Source organism: Aplidium turbinatum, chromosome 1, assembly GCF_918807975.1.
Source record: "Aplidium turbinatum chromosome 1, kaAplTurb1.1, whole genome shotgun sequence".
In the NCBI taxonomy this organism is placed as follows: domain Eukaryota; kingdom Metazoa; phylum Chordata; class Ascidiacea; order Aplousobranchia; family Polyclinidae; genus Aplidium; species Aplidium turbinatum.
Window position 1 is genome coordinate 1,471,907 of NC_137472.1, and position 20,107 is coordinate 1,492,013.

The following is a 20,107-nucleotide window of genomic DNA, read 5'->3' on the forward strand; positions in this document are numbered from 1 at the left end:
AACCAACTAGAAGACACTTTTCAAAACCTTAATGTGTTGAAATAATTAATTGCACGTTTACAGAGACAGAGCACTCATAAGGAATTAATTTTTCAAGAAGCTGGAAAAAAGCTAACTATTCTCTTTTCAAATGAAGATCGCATTCCTAAAACAATTGAGGTTTCTCCTCTCCCAACGTTATAGTAGAGTAGAAGCACCGTTATACCAAATTGGGCCTCTTGACAAAAGGACAACGAAAACGCTTCAAAAGAGAGTTAACAAAAAGGTAAGTTCTTACATACAGTATTTTTTCCAACTTTTTTGTCTAGTAATTTTCTATGAAATGTAAGGCTTTTATAAGTATATTTTTTGATAACAGGCCTGGGTCATGCATAGACATTAGACATGTCCCATGTTGTGTACTGGAGTTGGTCTGTTGTTATATTTGTTGAATGGAGCCATATGAGAAGGAGAATGGGTTACTGCCAATTCTACAACCCCACTTCACCATTGCAGATGTAGTTCAACCAACTCTAGATAGTAGGTGGTTTAAGGATTTTTCGATTTCCTAAAGCATTTCCTCGTGGGAAAGTGATTCAGATGTTCTGATTTCTATGTCTGTAAAGGCAGGCTTGTGCTTTCACTAAAGCTAGTCGTGATATGGCGAGAAGATTTTTCTTGACTATCACTGATTTTTACTGCCATTTGTCCGAAAGAGTATTAATTGTTATGTTTGGCATATATTGTTATTCGTTGTGACAGTCAGAAATAAAAACAAACTGAACTGATTTACATGGATTATTTTGTGTTCTTTACATTTATCAATCACACAAAAAACTTGTTTTTCAAGAGCCTCAAACAACAACGAGGAGATGATTTTGCTGCAGCAAAGAAGTCACAAGTGATAGAGGAAGAGAACTGGAAAAAACAGCAGTTTTCTGCAGCAATTGATGAAGAAATTGACTCTTCTTTCGAACCAGCTGCACTTGGTACATCTGAATGTGACAATGCCCCGGTATGCAGTGATGATCCTGCTCTGCGATCTTTTTCTGTAAACATGTTAGAAAATATTCGCAAAGGTAGTAACTCTTGTGATGTTTCTGTCCGCACTTTTACCCAACCAAAATTAAATTTGGATGCCAGCTCACTGTTCTCTTTGATTGGGACCATGCCACGCATACTGAGTCTATCCTTACTTCACACTTGACCATAGATGAACTAAAGGGTTTGATAAACACAAAGTTTGAATACCCTCAGTTTCCTGCCCATACTCAGGCTGTGCAGCGTCTCATTTGGGAAGTCACTAACGACTGTGGAAGTATTGCTGGCCATCAACGACGGGATGGTTTCATTCGGGCGGGAATTGCTTCGCGTAGGGTCTTGCCGAAAGCAGACACGAAATCTGACTTTCTTTCATTATGGCTGCAGTATAATATTTTGATATTCACCACTGTTTCTTGTTCATTGTCTTTATTCTTCATTCGTTTGTGCACGTTTTACAAGCACATATAAAGTTAGTTGGTTGATGTGTAAGCTACCATTGGAGAGTTGCAGTTACTATATCTGTCAAAAAACAAATGTAAATCGGCGAAAACAATCGAATATTAATGCAGTGCGTTGTGTGATTATGTAATACATATTACTACAACAAAACCGAAGTGTCACCTTATGCACAGTGCATTCCTACTCTTGCCATGGAAGTGAAAAAGGCTTTAATATCATCAGTTTTTGCTGACCAAGCAAAAATAGGGTTGCCAGGTGATTGTTTATTATCTTACCGTACACCGCCAGACTTTACCTAAAAGGGCAACTAGCAGTCGCATCATATGTAATTGTTGTTGTGCTTGTTAAAGTTGGAAATTTTTACAATTTAAAAAAGATAAACAAAGTTTTTTCTTCAAAAAAATTGTACCTGGCAACTCTGTGCTGGCAACAAATGTCAAAGACAAAATCGACTACATGTTTAAGGCTACTGAATATTTTTGCGTGAAATTTTACAGAAATACTCTACATTAGGGTGGGCCGTTTTTGACTTTTTTTCGAAATTCAACAACGGCTAGTCATAAAAAGTGGCACATGCATGAAAAAATTACGTGTGCAAAACTTCATCAGTTTGGGGGTGCATCTTCTGCCCCCGCAGGGGGGTCAAACTTTCAATTTTTCGAAAAAAAGTGGGAAATTTTACTTTCCGTTTTAACCTAATTTTTTTTATAATTTTTCTTATGGCTAGTTATAAATTGTATGTGGGATGTACCCAGAACTTTCCTATGTAAAGGCATGTTCGATGCTTAAGGTTTACTGCCCCCGCATCGACGACCAAAATGCTGAATTTTCACCAATTTGAGATGCAATTTTGTCATTGCTCAATGAACAAACTTGTCGCAAAAGGGCGAGATGGTACGCTCATTTATGTTCTGTCAATTAACTTTGCATGATGATACGAATGAGGTACATCAGTTCACTTGGTATCGCCACGTTACTCTTGTTGGACCATGTTGCTTTGCTTTGCTGACAAACTTTGCTGACTGGGTTGCTTCGTAGTTACGAACTGAGATAAAAGAGATAAGCAGTAGCAAGTTTGATCAGTTGCAGCTATAAAACGCAACTTATAAATTACAGTGGTCGGTTTGTTCAGATACTTTACTTCAGAATAAAAGCTATATGAACTGCAGGTTCCGTAAATATAGTGTAAACTTACGATAATCTATGAGGCTAGCAGACTAGTTAGGCTTAATATTGCCTTGTGACATAGAAATAATTCATACGAAAAGCATAGGATCTAGTGTGTCAATAGCTAACGGGATTCTTGAATATCTTGGATCCAATAAAATTAGCTACGATAATGTAATGGCAATTGGATGCGATGGAACCGCAGTAAACACAGGTCAAAAAGGCGGCGTGATAAAGCTTCTGGAAGATCATTTCCAAAAGCCGCTTCAATGGTTAATATGCCTACTCCATGGTAATGAATTGCCTCTTAGGCATCTTATAAAAGAACTGGATGGCAATACTAGCAGACCTGATAGCTTCACTGGGCCCATTGGAAAGCAGCTAGCCACTGTCACACAACTAGATGTTGTAAAATATAAAGCAGTTCCGGCAACAGAGATTGAAATTGATGAAAATGACCTCAGCACTGACCAAAAATATCTTCTACACATGCATAGAGCAGTGAAAAGTGGAGGAATATCAATTCATTTCGCATCTAGGAGTCCAGGTATGATGAACCACTCAAAATGGTTGACCACAGCCAATAGAATTCTACGTTTGTATGTTGCATCTAACGTACCATCAGCTGTATTGGTGGAACTTGTGGACTATGGTATTATGAATGTTTACATTCCAGTATGGCTTGCCATTAAAAAAGAAAGCAATTTCACTAATGGCCCAAAACATTTCTTTAAAATTCTACACTCTGCTCAGAAGCTATCGAATAAAGCTCGCAATATCGTCAACAAAGTACTACAGAGGAATGCGTTTTATGCCCATCCTGAAAACATTTTGATTGCAATGATATGTGATACCGAAGAGTATGTAAGGGAACTAGGATGGAGAAGAATTTTCAATTCAAGAATATTATCATCTCACAGCACTCGTCAGCGAAAATTCACCCTGCCAATATTGCAGTTCAGTTCCGAACGTTACTTTGAGATGATAGACTGGCAAAATATTCCAGTTACGGAACCCCCAATGATGCGTGGTGTTGACAGCAGTGTGATAGAAGAGCACATCAAAACAAAGATGCCTCCCCAACAGTTGTTTCCTATGTTTCCCTGCCACACACAAGCCGTTGAGAGAACCATTAAACTCGTGACAGATGCCTCATCACATGTGATGGACAGCATTGAAAGAGATGGGTACATTAAAGCAATATTACAATCAAGGAAAAAAATTCCTCGGTTCCAGTCGAAACAAGATTTTATGATTCATTACACTTAAACGAGCACTAAGTTTGAACAATAATCTGGTGAACTGGTTAAAAGTTCTTCTTGTTTGTTGCATTTTTGACACAATTTCGTTTTTTTTTTTTGTTAACACAAGTTCTTTTTTATCGTTACATTGCTGTCAAACAAAGTTTACTCCTGTATGTGGTTCTTGTAGTAGTAGCCTATCAAGTGAACGTTTAATTTTGGTTTGTAACTGACAAATTTGTGTAAACAAATCATGATAACAATTCACGTCGAAACTGTACAGTACATTCCATTTACGGAACCAGCAGATCATATTGCTTTTATTCTAAAGTAAATTATAGGTTGCGTTTTATAGCTCTAACTGATCGAGCTTAGGCTACTAACTTATTGCTTTTAATATAAGCAAGACTACGTATTATAGTTTGTCAATTCGTATTATCATGCAAAGTTACTGGACAGAACATAAATGAGCGTACTGCGGTAACACCATCTCGCTCTTTTGTGACAAGTTTGTTTATCGAACAATGACAAAATTGCATCTCAAATTGGTGAAAATTCAGCATTTTGGTCGTCGATGCGGGGGCAGTAAACATTAAGCTTCGAACATGCCTTTACATAGGAAAGTTCTGGGTACATCCCACTTACAGTTTATAACTAGCCATAAGAAAAATTATAAAAAAAATTATGTTAAAACGGAAAGTGAAATTTCCCACTTTTTTTTGAAAAATTGAAAATTTGACCCCCCTGCGGGGGCAGAAGATGCACCCCCAAACTGATGAAATTTTGCACACGTAATTTTTTCATGCATGTGCCACTTTTTATGACTAGCCGTTTTTTAATTTCGAAAAAAATCAAAAACGGCCCACCCTACTCTACATAGCAATAGTCACCCTGTGTGATAATTCGATTTTTGATTTTTTTAAATTTTTTGATTTTCACATCGCCTTAACGATTATTTAGAAATGGCCCAACTTTGCTACGTGTATCTTGGTGGTATTCTTCTACGAAAATATATGCCATTTAAGCTGCGGGCACCGTCTGTCTACCATCATGCAAGATGGATGTCTAAAGTTCTCTACGTTATGAAGTTAGCAATGCTTAAGCCATATTTTGCCCATGACATAAACCCCGTTTGGAGTTTGGCAACATTCTACAGCGTTTACTATGCCAAAGCGTGGCTAACATGCATGTTTGCTTCCAAAGCTCCCTCAAATGACTTGGCTTTCATCAAAGCACTAGCATTGCAGATTTCCTCTAAAAGAATATTGCCCTATGAGTTTTTAAAGATTGTCCAACCTGCTCTAGATAAGATTCAAGATCACACTTGGTACTTGAGTGAACGGCTGAGTAGGTCTTGCTCTTTTCGATACATCAGTGGATAACTCAACCAAAGAAGCAATGCGCTCAGCTTCGGTGAAATACAAAGGAAAACCTCTTCAAAAAAGTCAGGAAATGCCACAATGCTCTTCATTTTCCAATAAGCAATTGAAAGATTTTGTTGGGGCCGACACATATAGACTTTTTGATCTTCTACATTTCAATGAAGAGTTGCTAAAACTGTCAGCGTTTAAATGGCCTGAATCACCAGACTATCAATATACCGTATCTGTTGTCAAGAATCTGTCAGAGGTAAATGATTGTACCGAAAAAGCACTTGGCATGGCAACATCTCTTCATGGTCCTACAAAGCCAAAAAATGAAAAGCAGCTACAAGCAACATATAAAGTGATTGATGCAGTTAGAAAATTCCAACGATCTGCAGCTACTGCATCTGAACAAGTAACCAAAAATGGCTGATTTCTTGACTTATAGTGTTGTGCATTAGTATCAATTACTGTCTGTATAAGTGTATAATTACAAATCACATACTTCCGATTACCTGCATCCAAAAGAAAATGTTACTTTAAACTGGGAAGAAAATATCACTAATTAAAAGTTGTACTTTAAGAATTCGATATACTGTAAAAGGCAAATGAATCGTTCATATGCTTAATTTCCAATATATTACGTCATAATGACGTCATCAAACATTATCATGACCAAGTTCAATACACAATCGCTTAGCCGTGCTAATTACCTTTCCATTGATATCTTGTATGAGTCGGTGGCTTCAGTGTGTCATCAGTTATTAAAGGAAATATAAAATTATAGCGCCACCATGTGGTTTAAATTTTCAAAATTTTAAACATGAATATCTCACTAAGTTTTTGAGCCATGTTAATCAATTTTTTTTACATGTCGTGTATCAAGTTGCTCCATATATTTGTCAAGTATAAGAACGATTGGCGATAATTTAGATGGTATAATTGGCGTTTTAAATTGTTTTTTTGCAAAATTTAACAAAATTGGGACACTTTGGGGTGTTTGCGGGACCCTAAAAACTTTTTTATTCAAAACAATTTTTTTGCCATTGTTAACCATACAGAAAATGGCAACTTTTACCAATTTATTGAAGCGATTGAAAGATAAATTTGAAAAACGCCCAATTTTGGCCCACCCTACTGGACAATAAGTAAAGATAGAAGAAAAGACTAGAGGCTGCTGAGATGTGGTTTCTCAGAAGGATGTTGAGGATATCTTGCACTGAAAAGAAAAGTAATGACGAAGTTATGAAATTGGAAAATGCAGAAAGGAGATTAATAACAACAGTTAGAAGGCGTCAGATGCAATTTGTAGGTCATATTCACAGACATGGAGATTTGGAAAAATTAGCTCTATTAGGGATGATAAAGGGTAAAAGAAGCAGAGGTCGACAAAGATTAACTTATTTAAATAGCTTGAATCAATGGACCACAAACACAACAGTTAAAACGAACAATTTTATACGAATGGCAAATGACAGAGAAGTTTGGAAGACCATGATCGCCAACGTCTGTATCAGATCAGGCCCATAATCATCATCATCATATAACAACACAACTAGGTGTTAACAGAGTCTCCACAAACAAAATGTTAGGAATACACCCTTGGTGACAGCCTGACAGGGGAAGACGGGGCAAAGCGGGACATCGCGATTTCTCACGTTTTGTATTCTTTGGCTCCCTCTAACCGGAAGAACTAGTTCAGCAACTATAAATTGTATTTGCTGTGAAAAAATGGCGACTGGCAGAGCACAACGCGTGTCGTGAGGAAGTAAAATGTGTTTTGGCATGGTTTGTTATAAGAAAGAGATGGAAAAGTAGCTACCACATTCGTTAGCATAAGCGAATTTGTTGGTAGCTTTGTTTTTATATTAGACATTGAGACAGTATTTGTTGGTAACAAAAGCTACTTTTACCTAAAACTTTACAGGTTTCAGCAGAGATGTTATTTTCCAAAAGCTATATTTTAGGGCAAAGTGGGACAGCTGTATTAGGGCAAAGTGGGACAGTGCATTAGGGCAACATGAGACTCTAGAAGTCTAGATTGTATCTGTGGTTCTTCTGTTGATTGAATTTTTGTTCAGAACTCTTTTAGCCTTCAAGATTGTAAAATATTTATTAGCATTCATTTATATTGTACCGGTAGGCCTACACAATTTAGTTTTGACAATGGTTCGTCGCTATAAGAGAAAAACTGAAATAGGTAAATGGACGGATAGGCTATCAATATTAAGAATGCAATAGAAGATGTGAAGCACGAAGTTGTATTTGAGAGAAGCGCTTAAACAGTACCAAATCATGCAAAAATGAAGTGTCCCGCTTTGCTCCACGGCTAGGGCAAAGCGAAACATTAAAAAAAAAAAATTCTTTTTGGATTTGTACTATAACAGTAGAAAGATTCCGCTTGATCTTCGAACCAAATATGCTGACCAACTGAGGCTTTCGATTAAAAAAGAAATTATATAAATCCAACCATCACTGTTACTGAAATTACGTTTTTACGAAAAGTGTCCCGCTTTGCCCCGTCCTTCCCCTAATATTTCATATAACTAAGATTGTCACAACTTTTGGTAGGTTAAAGATAGATAGTTTTACAATACATACTCCTTAAAAGAGTGACGTTCAAATATTCCTCAATTTCTTACATGGAAAGCCACTGCATCAGGTGCAGATGTTCTCAAACAAGACATCGGTCTGACCACATCTGGTCAAGATTTAAATGAGGTGAAGCGTCTGTCTGGGTTCAATTTAAAAACAAAACTCTACACTTCTATCCATCAAGGCACAGGTGATATCGACCGTTAAATTTTCTTTGTGTAGGTTACTATTGATTACCAATGTGAATTGGTAAAATATTATTGCGGTATAATGAAAAAAATACACCAATCGTACCATAAAATAATGCTTCAAAGCCCGGCTTGCTGACTGACGAATCCGAAGTGAATCGCACAGTTAAGCTTCCAGTCTTGGACGTCACAATATAAGGAGTTTCAGGAAGCGTTTCACCTCTTAGCGAGATCACTTCAGTTCCATTTTCCAGTATCTTCGTACAAAACATTCCTGATAATGTGTTATATTATAAAATGTTTAAATTTGGACACGAAGATTTACTTTCTTGCCTTCTATCTTACTATAACGAATTGTCGCTGACAGGCAGAAGCTTGGTCTCGATTAATTACAACAGTTAAACAAAAATACAGTATTTTTTATAAACCGAGTATTTAATTTATTGAAATGATTTGAGTCCTTTGCACCAGTGGTTCACAAACGAGCATGGTTTTTATTTACCAAGAATTTCGGACAAAATTTAGTGTAATTACGCTACTTCTACTAAAAACGTGTAAGTAAACCTTCTCATTTTACTTCTGGTACGAATCTTCAGTTTCTTTACAGACATTGGAGCCGGCAGAAGGGGGGCAAACGGGGCAGCTGCCCCCCCCCTATGTTTTGGGCAACATATTTTTATTTTTTTTATTTTATTACATATTGTTATTATTTTTTTGATATTTGGATCCCAACCTGAAGTCAACTCAAGTTGCAAGGGGGGAGGGGTGTTTCTCTTTTATTTTAAATTTTACTTTTCTTGCTGCTGTTGTTGTTATGATTTTGTGATTCTATTCACGTATTCGCCTGCTGCCTGTCACGTAACAATTGTTACCGGCTGTTCAGCAGATTGGCTCTTGCTTGGTTCTTGAGTGGTGGCAGTGCAACAGCAGTGGGTCATTCAATGTTTCAAGGATATAATGTAGATTTAACTCAACGAAGTCTACTAAAGTAATACAGTAAGTAGCTAGTGGTTTGATGACTATCTCTGGCTGGAGTATTCAGAAGCTAAGGATGCCACATTTTGCTTTCACTGTCGAGTTTTCAGCGGCTTGGTATGTTATTGTTATAGTCCTGTTAATATTAGTTAAAGTTTATTCTATAAAAACTGCAATTATGCTCCAACGGTGTTAAATGATTTTTTATTCTTAATGTTTCTTTATCCTATCCACGAAGATTTCATGCGCAATATAATGACGATAAAGTTTATAAAACAAAATGAGCAAACAATTATATTACTGTATATACGTATTAAGATGCAAAAAATGCAGTATGACGAAATAATGCAATTAAAGTCAACATGTTCCTATGTTCATTAGACGTTGAAATACGTTTCACTTGTAGTAAAATTCTTTTCTCATTCTTTTATTTCTGAGGATATTGCTTTGCTTATTGCCTTTAAATTGAAAGACTTGTGTCCACGCGAGCAAGATTGTGCATTTTTTACATCGATTCAACAGCCCACAATGTTGAATCGATGTAAAATCAGCAGATTTAGCTGGCTGGGGTTAGCGTTTTAATTGATTATTTTTACTTTCAGTGAAGCTTGTTTTTACGTCTAATAAACGTAGAAACATGTTGACTTTAACTGTATTGTTCCGTCATACTGCATTTTTGGCATCTTAATTTAATATAAAAATTGTTCTCTAATGTTGTGTTTTAAACTTATCATTTGATATTGTGCATTTTCCTGATGAAATCTTCGTGGATAGGAAGAAGAAATATTAAGAATAAAAAATCATTTAACACCGGCTGAGTATTTATTGCAGTTGAACTACGCCCGGTGGCCGTCACAGTATATTATTTATTCCATTAACTTTTATTAGCCTCAATTCTCACAATGTCATAGGCTACGCAATACGCATGTGACCGCCTCTGCGTTTGATATATCTACTATGTTTTGACATCTGTATTTTCCAACCATGGAAAAACGTTTTCACAGCATTTCTGTACAGTATTTGATAATTTCTCTGTCAACTAACATACTAGTCAAAATCATGAGGCATATTTAACTAACAGACTGTTGGCTAATCAGAAAGTGCATTTGTAAAAATAGTTTTTCAATCTGGAAAAAAGCTACGCAGAATTTCGCTAGCCATGGCTGTTGCAAGTCCCATATGGAAGCAAACTGTGATTTATTTTGAATTTTATTTTTTTCAACAGATCAGATATGTCAAAAATGTGGGACTTTTGGTAGGCTATATTGCAGTATAAAATAGCAGTAGAAAACAAAAAAAAATTGAATAATATATCACTATCTTGCATGTTTTGCACCAGTGGCGTAGCCAAGAGAGGGGGGTTTGGGAGTTTCAATCTTTCAAATTGAATTTACTACATTGTTTGCAAGAAAATCTTTAGCCTATGATGTAATTACTCGTCAAACTGTGCAAGGATGCAAGCCATCTCTAACTGCTGAGATCGCTTGTTCGATCTAGATTAACATCTTTAAACAGCTATTCGTTATACAAAACTTGAATATATCAGAAATGAAGTAACTTCATCGTCTCAAAGCTTTTTGTCTGACACTCATCAAGATGTATGACGTCTATGACGTTACATTTTCTAAACTTTGGGTTAACTTTAAAGCATAAAAGTTAGTGACTAACCGGAATAAGATCGTTTTTTAGATCAACCAAGGAGAAAATTGATAAATAATAAAACTGTAAGTGTAATAATCTCGCAAAAAAAGCAATCAACCTATGTCTCTAAAACAAAGTTTGCCTAATTTTAAACGAAACTGCATTAAAAGAGCGAGTTTTGCCAATACCAAACATTCAAATATCAGCCTGGAATTAGCAACAAGAAAACATAGAGACTTAGCTTTATTGCTGAAAAATGCCGAAGAAAACATGATCTTATCCTTTTGCTATGCCACCGGACAGCACCATTTTACAGGAATATTCATACCCACAATTTTGTTGAAAATGCTCTCAGAATGCACCAAACTGAAAATAATTTTTCAAAATTTTTTGCGGGGGGCTCCCCAGACCCCCCGCCCCTAAGTGTCGCCTTTGGCGCTAAGTGTTAACTTCGCCCGCCGGCCGTCAACACCCCCCCTTTCAAAATTTCTGACTACGCTACTGTCTTGCACTGTCAGTATTTTGCCCCCAATTGTTGAAGGTCTGGCGGCGCAACTGTTTACAGAGCTTAGTTGTTGTGGCTTGATTGATCAACAATTGCACTGCTCAGTGGAATTTATTTTTGCAAGACAAAGACGAACGAAAGTTAAAATCAAAGCCATTTACAAATAATACCATAAAAATCGCTATTGTAGACAAGTTGCAAAAATAAGAGTCAAACTAAAGAAATGCACTAAAGGATCGTCCAAAACAAAATACGATTATGAAAGCTATCAACAACCGACAATCAAATTTCAACTACAAGAAGTGCAGTTAAATTTCTCTACTTATTAAATTTTCTCTACTTATTAAAGTTCTCTACTTGCACAGCCGCCTGAGCGAGTTTCCAGAGAACCTTTGCGACGTTAAGTGAGGAGCAGGGCGAGCGTTTCCATCAGGACATCAAAGTGATGAAAAAACGTTATCAAAGTCGATGAAACTACAAAATGATGACAGATTACTGCTGGGGTTTGGTGATAGATGTCCCTTGTGCAGTTCATAAAAGATCAGCTATAATATTTTTGATGTTTTAACATGACTGCGTTTGTTTGTGCCAACATAAAGTTGGATTTTTACAGCCCTATACAAATTTATTTGATCTTCTGGTTTCAATTTAATAGCGTAGATTGACTTGCTTTTGGCATGCTCTTGCTGCCACAACCAATTGAAAACCCCAGACTGACAACTTCTGCTTAAGATGCTTCTCAACAGTAAGTTGTTGCAATGGATGGTTGTCGACGCGATGTAGTTGTTGAGAATGCTCTACCAAAGGACAATAAACAATGCGCTGATCCTGCAAAATGAACTTTCAGAAACTCTTTCCTTAAATCTCCTAAGTTGTTGCAATGCTTTTTTTTTCACAGAAAAAAGTTATGAGTTGTGATTATATCAACAGCCAAGTCCGGTAATCTGAATGATTTATTAAGTTTTAGAATTGAAGCTGGTGATGAAATTTTGAAAGATCACATGGAGCACGCAAGTGACAATGCTAAGTATACATCGGCTCGTATACAAAACGAGATGATAAGTTTGTGTGAAGAAACGGTTAGAGATGAAATTGTTACTGCAGCAAACAATTCCGTTGGCTTCTCCATCTTAGCGGATGAGACCGCTGACATTTCAGGAAAAGAGCATTCGAGAAGAGGTTCTTGGTTTTGAACGAAATGAACAAAATGGACGCAATTATGATGGACACTGAACGAAAAAAATGGACACTGAACAAAATGGACGCAGAAACGAATGCAGGAACAATAATAAATCAGTGTAATAAGTACGGTCTATATTTAAATGAACTACGTGGTCAAGGATACGATGGATGCTCCACTATGGCAGGCAAAGAAAATGGAGTACAGGCACGTATTAGAAGCGAGTATTCGTTGGCAGTATTTGCCCACTGTTCAGCCCATCGCCTTAACCTCGTGGTCAACGATCTGAATGCAGTTTCGGATGTACGGAACACTATTGGAACAGTGAAGATAATAATAATTTTTTTTAGAGAGAGCCCGAAACGAAGATGCCTAATACCACACATGCCATTGTTATGTGAAACGAGGTGGAGCGCAAAATATGAAAGTATAAGACTCTTCGCGGAAAATTTCACCGAAACTCACAGGCAGCTGGAGAATTTAGCGCAGCACGAATCGAATGCAAAGGGACGGCAGACCGCACACCAGCTGCGGACCGCTTCTGGAACCGCTACTTTTGTAGTAACGCTATATATCATCGCCAAGTATTCATTAATTTTGGAGCCTGTCACCCAAGCCCTTCGGGCAGTCCAACAACATGTTAGGTGTCAAGAAGCACATTGACAAACTCGTATCAATGTTTTGTGATCATCGGTAAAATGCAGAAACACTTTTTGCAGAAAACATTTATACAGCGGCATTGAACTCAGCCGAAGAAATCGGTGTCGCCATATTTGTCCCACGGCAATGTGTCCGTCGAGTATTCAGAGCAAATACTGGTGGTACCAGTGAGGAATACTATCGCCGCTCCATTTACGTTGCTTACCTGGACTCTTTAATCCAGTCTCTGAAAAGCCGCTTCTCAGAGACGAACATGCCGGCATTCATGTTACACCGATTGCATCCAGCGCAGATGGAGAAAATTGACCGTTCAGACTACAAAGCCCTGGACAAAACCATACACCAATTCTACAACTTTGACAATTTTCAGAGGACGTCATGTCGTGGTATGACATAACCATAAAAAGAAAATTTCCTCAGTCCGAAGACCAGAAAAAATTGGAATTTGTGGACTTGGTGAAGAATATGGAACTTTTTTTCCAGCTGCACGTCAAGCGATGATAGCATTACTGACCCTCCCCACCACTACTGTACGGTAGAAAGGTCATTCAGCGCAATGAGACAGGTCAAAATATGGCTCAGATCAACCACGTATGACGACAGGCTATGCGGGCTGTGTATGATGAGTGTCCACAGAAGCCGAATAAACTCGGACAAAAATTCGTTCATCCAAAAAGTCATCGAAAAATTCGGCAAAGACCCACGTCGATTCCACTTTTTATTCAAGAACGGGTTATAGTGGGGTCAATATGCTGACTAACCCGAAAAGAATTGCAAGAAAACGTTTTTTGGTGTTTTCCAATAGCTTTCGGTTCAGAGAACAACATATCAAAAGTTTTCCAAAATTCGAGCATCACAAAGGGTCTAAATATTACGTAAATATTACACTGATTCTTAACCTATAAAAATGGCAAATTTAACCTTAAACTGCATTACCCCAGTAATCTTAACAGTTAACACAGTAATCTAACGTTCACTTTCGACGTCATCTATTACATCATCATGACGTTTTCACCTATTTACACGAATATTTACAATTTTAAAGTATGTAGAAATATTGTAATAAAATACCGTGTGCGAAAGATACTCACAGTGAACTTAATCAGTTTGCTTCATGTCCGATGACATCAATCAATATGCTACTATCTTCATTCATACATAACATATATTCATACTTTTCTATCACTAAATACGTTCAAAGAAGACTTTGATATACCAGAAGTCACAAAGCTGTCTTATCAGGTGTGAGTTATAAATCAGTCATCAATGTCTTCTAGAATGGGTGCATTGTTAATGTTTGCACAGTTGCCGTCCTGGCAAGGACCACATGCCCTTGTACACTCGTCCATACTTCTTACAACCGCACTTGAGTGTATTGCACCCAGTTGAACAATTACAGTGAACCATTTTTAGTAGAATGTCAGGAGCAGGGTTTTTGTCCGTTATCACTGGTAATAGCTTATCCCCTTGAATTTTCCAACCCCATTTTTCAGCGTTCATTTGAGTACTTAAGCCCATCCATGTCATCACTTGCAAGTAGCAGCGTATAATGAGTGGTATTTTAATCCAGATTCTGTCGGTGACAACAGCTCAGGCGTCACAAAGATGCTTGATGTCACAACTTTTTTGCAAAGATAGCCATAACGTAATGATGCGAGCGAGTCAGATGTTGTCCCATTAAATAGTGATACTACAGCCTTACATCCAGCACTTTCTACATCACTTTGTTCAGAGTGTGGTGCACAAAAAATATTTGAGCATGATCGCAATACAGAGTCTCCCTTGATAACTTTTTGAAACACTGATTTTTTTTCAACACCAAAGATTCTGAAAGATGTATCATAGCCTGTAAATGCATGAACAAACAACAGGTCAGTGCAGACGTGGTTCCCAAATAGGATAAATTTTTCAGAACTCTGATATTGTAGATAGTTGGCTTCCCTTTGTCTGATCGGAAGTACAGATCTTTACAGTCTACATCACCGAGTGACTGCTTGATGGCATCATTTGACAGGAAGTCTTGCTTCTTCCCAGCAAACTTGTTAGATTCGGTCACATTGACCTTTCTAGTAGCCAGAGATGGGAAAGATCATGAGTATTGGTGATCTTGAAGATCAAGATCAAGATCACTAAGAATAGGTGATCTTGAAGATCAAGATCACCAAACTATGTGATCTTGAAGATCAAGATCACCAAACTATGTGATCTTGAAGATCAAGATCGTGAACTTGAAGATCAAGATCACTATCAAGATCACTTTTTGTGTACTTGAAGAAAAATGAAGTTTTTGAGCAATGATGTTGCAAAAAATAATTATTATAAGCAACCTGGGTAACCTATATATAGAGTTGGTATTGCTAACTTTTACTTTTACTACTCGATCGCTGGCCTAAGAATGGTAATAAGTTAGTGACTGTTGCTATTAGGCCTATCAATTGTAGACGTAGTTTGCGTAGAATCGCAACGTCACACCCAAGGCCGAGGTTACTTACAGTAGTTCTGAAAGAGTCGCAAAATTTGCAATTAGTTTTATACTTTTTATTTATAATAAATAAATAAAAATAAACTTTGAACTGCGTCATTTTTTACCAAATTTTTGTCTGGTTCATGTGGGAGTTTTTATTCGTGTTACTGAGTGATTACTTACTGAATGATAGCATTACTGACCCTCCCCACCACTACTGTACGGTAGAAAGGTCATTCAGCGCAATGAGACAGGTCAAAATATGGCTCAGATCAACCACGTATGACGACAGGCTATGCGGGCTGTGTATGATGAGTGTCCACAGAAGCCGAATAAACTCGGACAAAAATTCGTTCATCCAAAAAGTCATCGAAAAATTCGGCAAAGACCCACGTCGATTCCACTTTTTATTCAAGAACGGGTTATAGTGGGTTAGGTTATAGTTAAATTTCACTGTATTATGTCAATGTTTATTGCATCATTTACCCATCTGGCAACCTTGATGCTGTTGTGTGCTATCAAAAAAGTTCAGAGGCCTGAGGTCAGACAAACCGCTCCATACTCAGACCCTAAACAAGTCTTGGTCTGGTTGATTTGCTGCAATAAACCACTTTACATGACCAAAGTCAGCGTCGTAGAGTCCAGATTTTTTAACACCGCCATTTTTGACTTTTGAAACATTTAAAATTGGGTCAAAGAAAGAAAACATTTCTTTAAAATTCACACGTGGAAATTGTGAACAAAAATAAATCATTTTTTATTATACGTCAACATAAAGTACACGGAAGTTGACTTCTTTATTACGACCAACACAGAAAACTTTTTCAATTTTGATATGGCAACACTGACCAGATTAGATGGAGACTTTAAATCGTCTTGTATTGGACACATATCATATTAACAGTGGCTTAATGTTAATAGTTGCCACTAACTACTCTGTACAGTACGACTTCTAAAAAAGTGCCTTTATCTGGGAAGTAAAATTCAATTTTAAAGTGATCTTGATCTTATAGTTCTTCAAGATCAAGATCACCAAAAATAAAGTGATCTTGAAGATCAAGATCAAGATCACGATCACGATCTTGATCTTCAAGATCACTTGTGATCTTAAAGATCAAGATCACGCCCATCTCTGCTAGTAGCAGATGTTTTTCGTCTTTGGTGTGCGTTATCCTTTGTACTGGGCCCTCCATATCCATCGAAAACGACAGTTGCTTTACAATACAACCCAGTTGTGAAAAATGCGTAATCATCCACAATTGAACTATATGTGCATCCTTCTGTCCATTTCAGTCGATGTAATAGAGAACCCCCATCTAGGACGTAATGCTCCGTCTTTGGTGCAGTCCGAAGAACAGCATCTTCCACAGAAGCGGCATAGTTTCGTATTGCTTCCAGCAGGGCAGGTTTGTCTGGCTTGTGTAATAGATTTTGAGCTTCAAACAAATATGGTAGATATGGGCAGAGTTCATACTGCATCACTTCATCCAAGCTTAGGTCTCCAGACTGCGACACAACCATAAACCTCTGAAAATCTCAAACTCTGGGTCACATTCAATGATCTCTGAGACAATTTGGTTGGTGAGACACTGGTCTTACTAAGAGATGTTCTTGAAGCGCACGCTGCACAGTGCACAGTCTTTCCCTTCATCATGTGTACCACAGCATTCTCGCCATAGATTGTTTCTAGGACTTCCTTCAGTCCACTTCTCTCCATCAATGTCCCGATAGCACCCAACAGATTCATGAATGTATGGAAACTACCAAGTAACAAGACAATATCTTTTAGTGGACTTGAGTCTTCAACTTCATTAACAATTTCAGAATCCTTCCAAAACAATGGCTGATCAAAAGTTATAACAGGTGGAAAGTTGTGCCTTGTTGCGAGCTTGCAGATGAAGTCCAGTGTGGATAGAATACTGTACATTTTTTGTCGCCAGGGTACATATCGATCATTGGTAGGAAGAGAACAGACGATTGACCTGGATGTTCACGCCTACTGTACATTGTGTTCATCATTCCTTGCTAGTTCGGAACTTTTACATTAAATTTGAGTGACAATTCCCAAAGCAAATCAATTCTGCGGTCAGCTTCACGCAGATTTGGTAACGTTCTAAACTTGATTTTACTGCGTGAGTACTTGGCGAAGCGGTAGTCTTTAATTGGGACTTTTGTCTCATATGTGACTTTGAGATCACGCAACTTTTGTCTACCAATTGCATAGCAGACCTGCCTTCCAGGGGTAACAGCAGCAATTATTCCCATTCCATGGAACGTTCCCTTTCCATCTAAAGTCACTATGTTGTGGTCAACATTGGCAGCAGCAAACAGGAGCATTGTATCTCTTATGGTTGCCTGTCCACCAAGGACATTCGGAGAAACGGCGGATGCTGCATTTTCCTCAAAGCGTTGGACTTCAGAATAGGAAGAGCAATAAGCCATGGCAGATAGGGTGTCAATGAGGAACCTGGAGCGATAATGCTGGTGCATCTGTATTGCAAGTCCCAGCTGTAAAGGAGCTACGACTGTTCTTGGGCGAACTGCTTGAATTATTGAGTGGCTAATACTTGCCTGCTCCTTGGGGGTATCTTTTCTAACTAGAAGTTGCTGGAGCATATATCGCAAGCTTTGGGGAACATATTCGAGAGAAACACTGACACTGTAACTAGCTTCTTATCGGCAGCAGCACTTTGCACATGCCAGTCACAACGGAGAAAATATTCCTCAACGCTCCACGACGTAACAATCGCTCAGCGAAACTGATTGCTCAGAGGCGGCTATCTCTTCCAGGCATCATGACATAATAATGACATCATAATATCAATTGTAACACAAGCAAAATCTATCTATACTCTATTCTATATCCCTCTACGAAATTACTGTATAATGGAAAAGTAACAACACTAGACACTTATTTTATGAATTTATTGTCAACAAATTATAGATAAACAGCTATGTTGGTTCACAATTGGCAGTCTAGAGAAATGTTTTACCGAAAATAGACCACTTTTTGTGACGTCAGATTTCAGACTTTGTGCTCAAATCTTTGAAAACTTTTAATATGTTATTCTATTGAGGTTGAGCCAAAGGCAAAACCAATAAAACGTTTTCTTGCAATTTTTTTCGGGTTAGCCCATATATTTCGTATTTTGACCCTATTTGACCCTATATTTCCTAAATTTGACCCTAAAAAACGTTATCAAAGTCGATTCTTGTTCTTCGTTTGAACCTTCTTAGCCACTACAAGGGTCGATGAAACTGCAACATGATGGCAGATTACTGCTGGGGCTTGGTGATAGATGTCCCTTGTGCAGTTCATAAATGATCAGCTACAAAAATAATATTTTTGATGTCCTAACATGACTGCGTTTGTTTGTACCAAGATAAAGTTGGATTTTTACAGCACTATACAAATTTAATTTATATTCTGGTTTCGATTAAATAGATTGACTTGCGTTTGGTATGCTCTTGCTGCCACAACCAATTGAAAACCCCAGATTGACAACTGCTGCTTAAGATGCTTCTCAACAGCAAGTTGTTGCAATGGATGGTTGTCGACGCGATGTAGTTGTTGAGAATGCTCTACCAAAGGACAATAAACATTGCGCTAATCCTGCGATATGAACTTTCAGAAAGTCTTTCCTTAAATCTCCTTACAAATCACAGCATTGCACTCCAGGCAAGAAAAAACAACGTGAATGAATGAACCGTTTTTTCTTGAAACCTATCATGTTTCTCCGATAATTTATTGACCCACAGCAGGAGAGAGCTTTGGCAGCACGGTTTTGGTTAACCTGTAGGCCTACACAAGTGGAATTCCAGACAGCTTGATTCTATAGCTCATCCAGCCATGGATATTGAATGTACCTTGACCCTTTATCCAAAAATACACATTTGACTTGTTTGGACACACAATCATTTTATCTTGTTGAAATTTTGTAATATAGAGTTGTTATGGACAATCGTTCCCCAAATCAAACGTCACATAAAACCATTAAGGTCTACTTAACCTGACGTCTTACGTCATGGAACATCACTAAAAAATGAGCAGAGATTGCACAAGCCTTCGTCACAGCTGTAAAACATTGCGCAATCCTTTTCAACACCTGTGGGAAATGCATAACAATGTTTATCACTGCTACGTCACAGAAGCTGGTTACGTGCATTTGAAATATCGCAATCAGTTCTCTCATTTTAGAATTGTCGTTAGAAAGGTTGATCGAATGTTAAAGCTGTTTTGCTTGTGCTTACAAACTAGACGAAACTTCTGTCTTTTATCCTAGTAATTTGTATTGTGGTGACAAGTTTGAGTGCGTACCGCGTTGCGCCTCCTTTTCGACAGCCTGTTGGCTATTTTTTATTGAAATCGTGAAAAGTCGTTTTCAGAAGAGTATTTTTTCGGTCTCATGGCATACAGACGAAAGGATTCGGGAATTTTAGGTTACAACTTTCCCACGAAGATAATATGGTTTTCCGCTGTGACCAAGAGTCTATGGTTTATTGTTATGCTACAACCAAGAATTGTTAATTTGGTTTATTGTGCCATCACAATTAAACAAATTTTGAAATTTTGTTTAATCATATGATTGATCTATCGTAGCTAGCAGCAGCAGGCTAGCCCAACAAGGTTGTTAATCTCACAAAA

General features: G+C 37.7%; 1 protein-coding gene across 1 annotated transcript in view; it reads right to left on the reverse strand.

Moving 5' to 3' along the window:
- The window catches only part of LOC145779892 (uncharacterized), a 122,071-nt gene that overhangs the window by 15,411 nt on the left and 86,553 nt on the right, over positions 1-20,107 (reverse strand). The window contains exon 10 of the mRNA XM_082591567.1: positions 8,144-8,294. Coding sequence (XP_082447693.1) covers positions 8,144-8,294 — 151 coding nt within the window. The remainder of the gene's footprint in view (positions 1-8,143; positions 8,295-20,107) is intronic.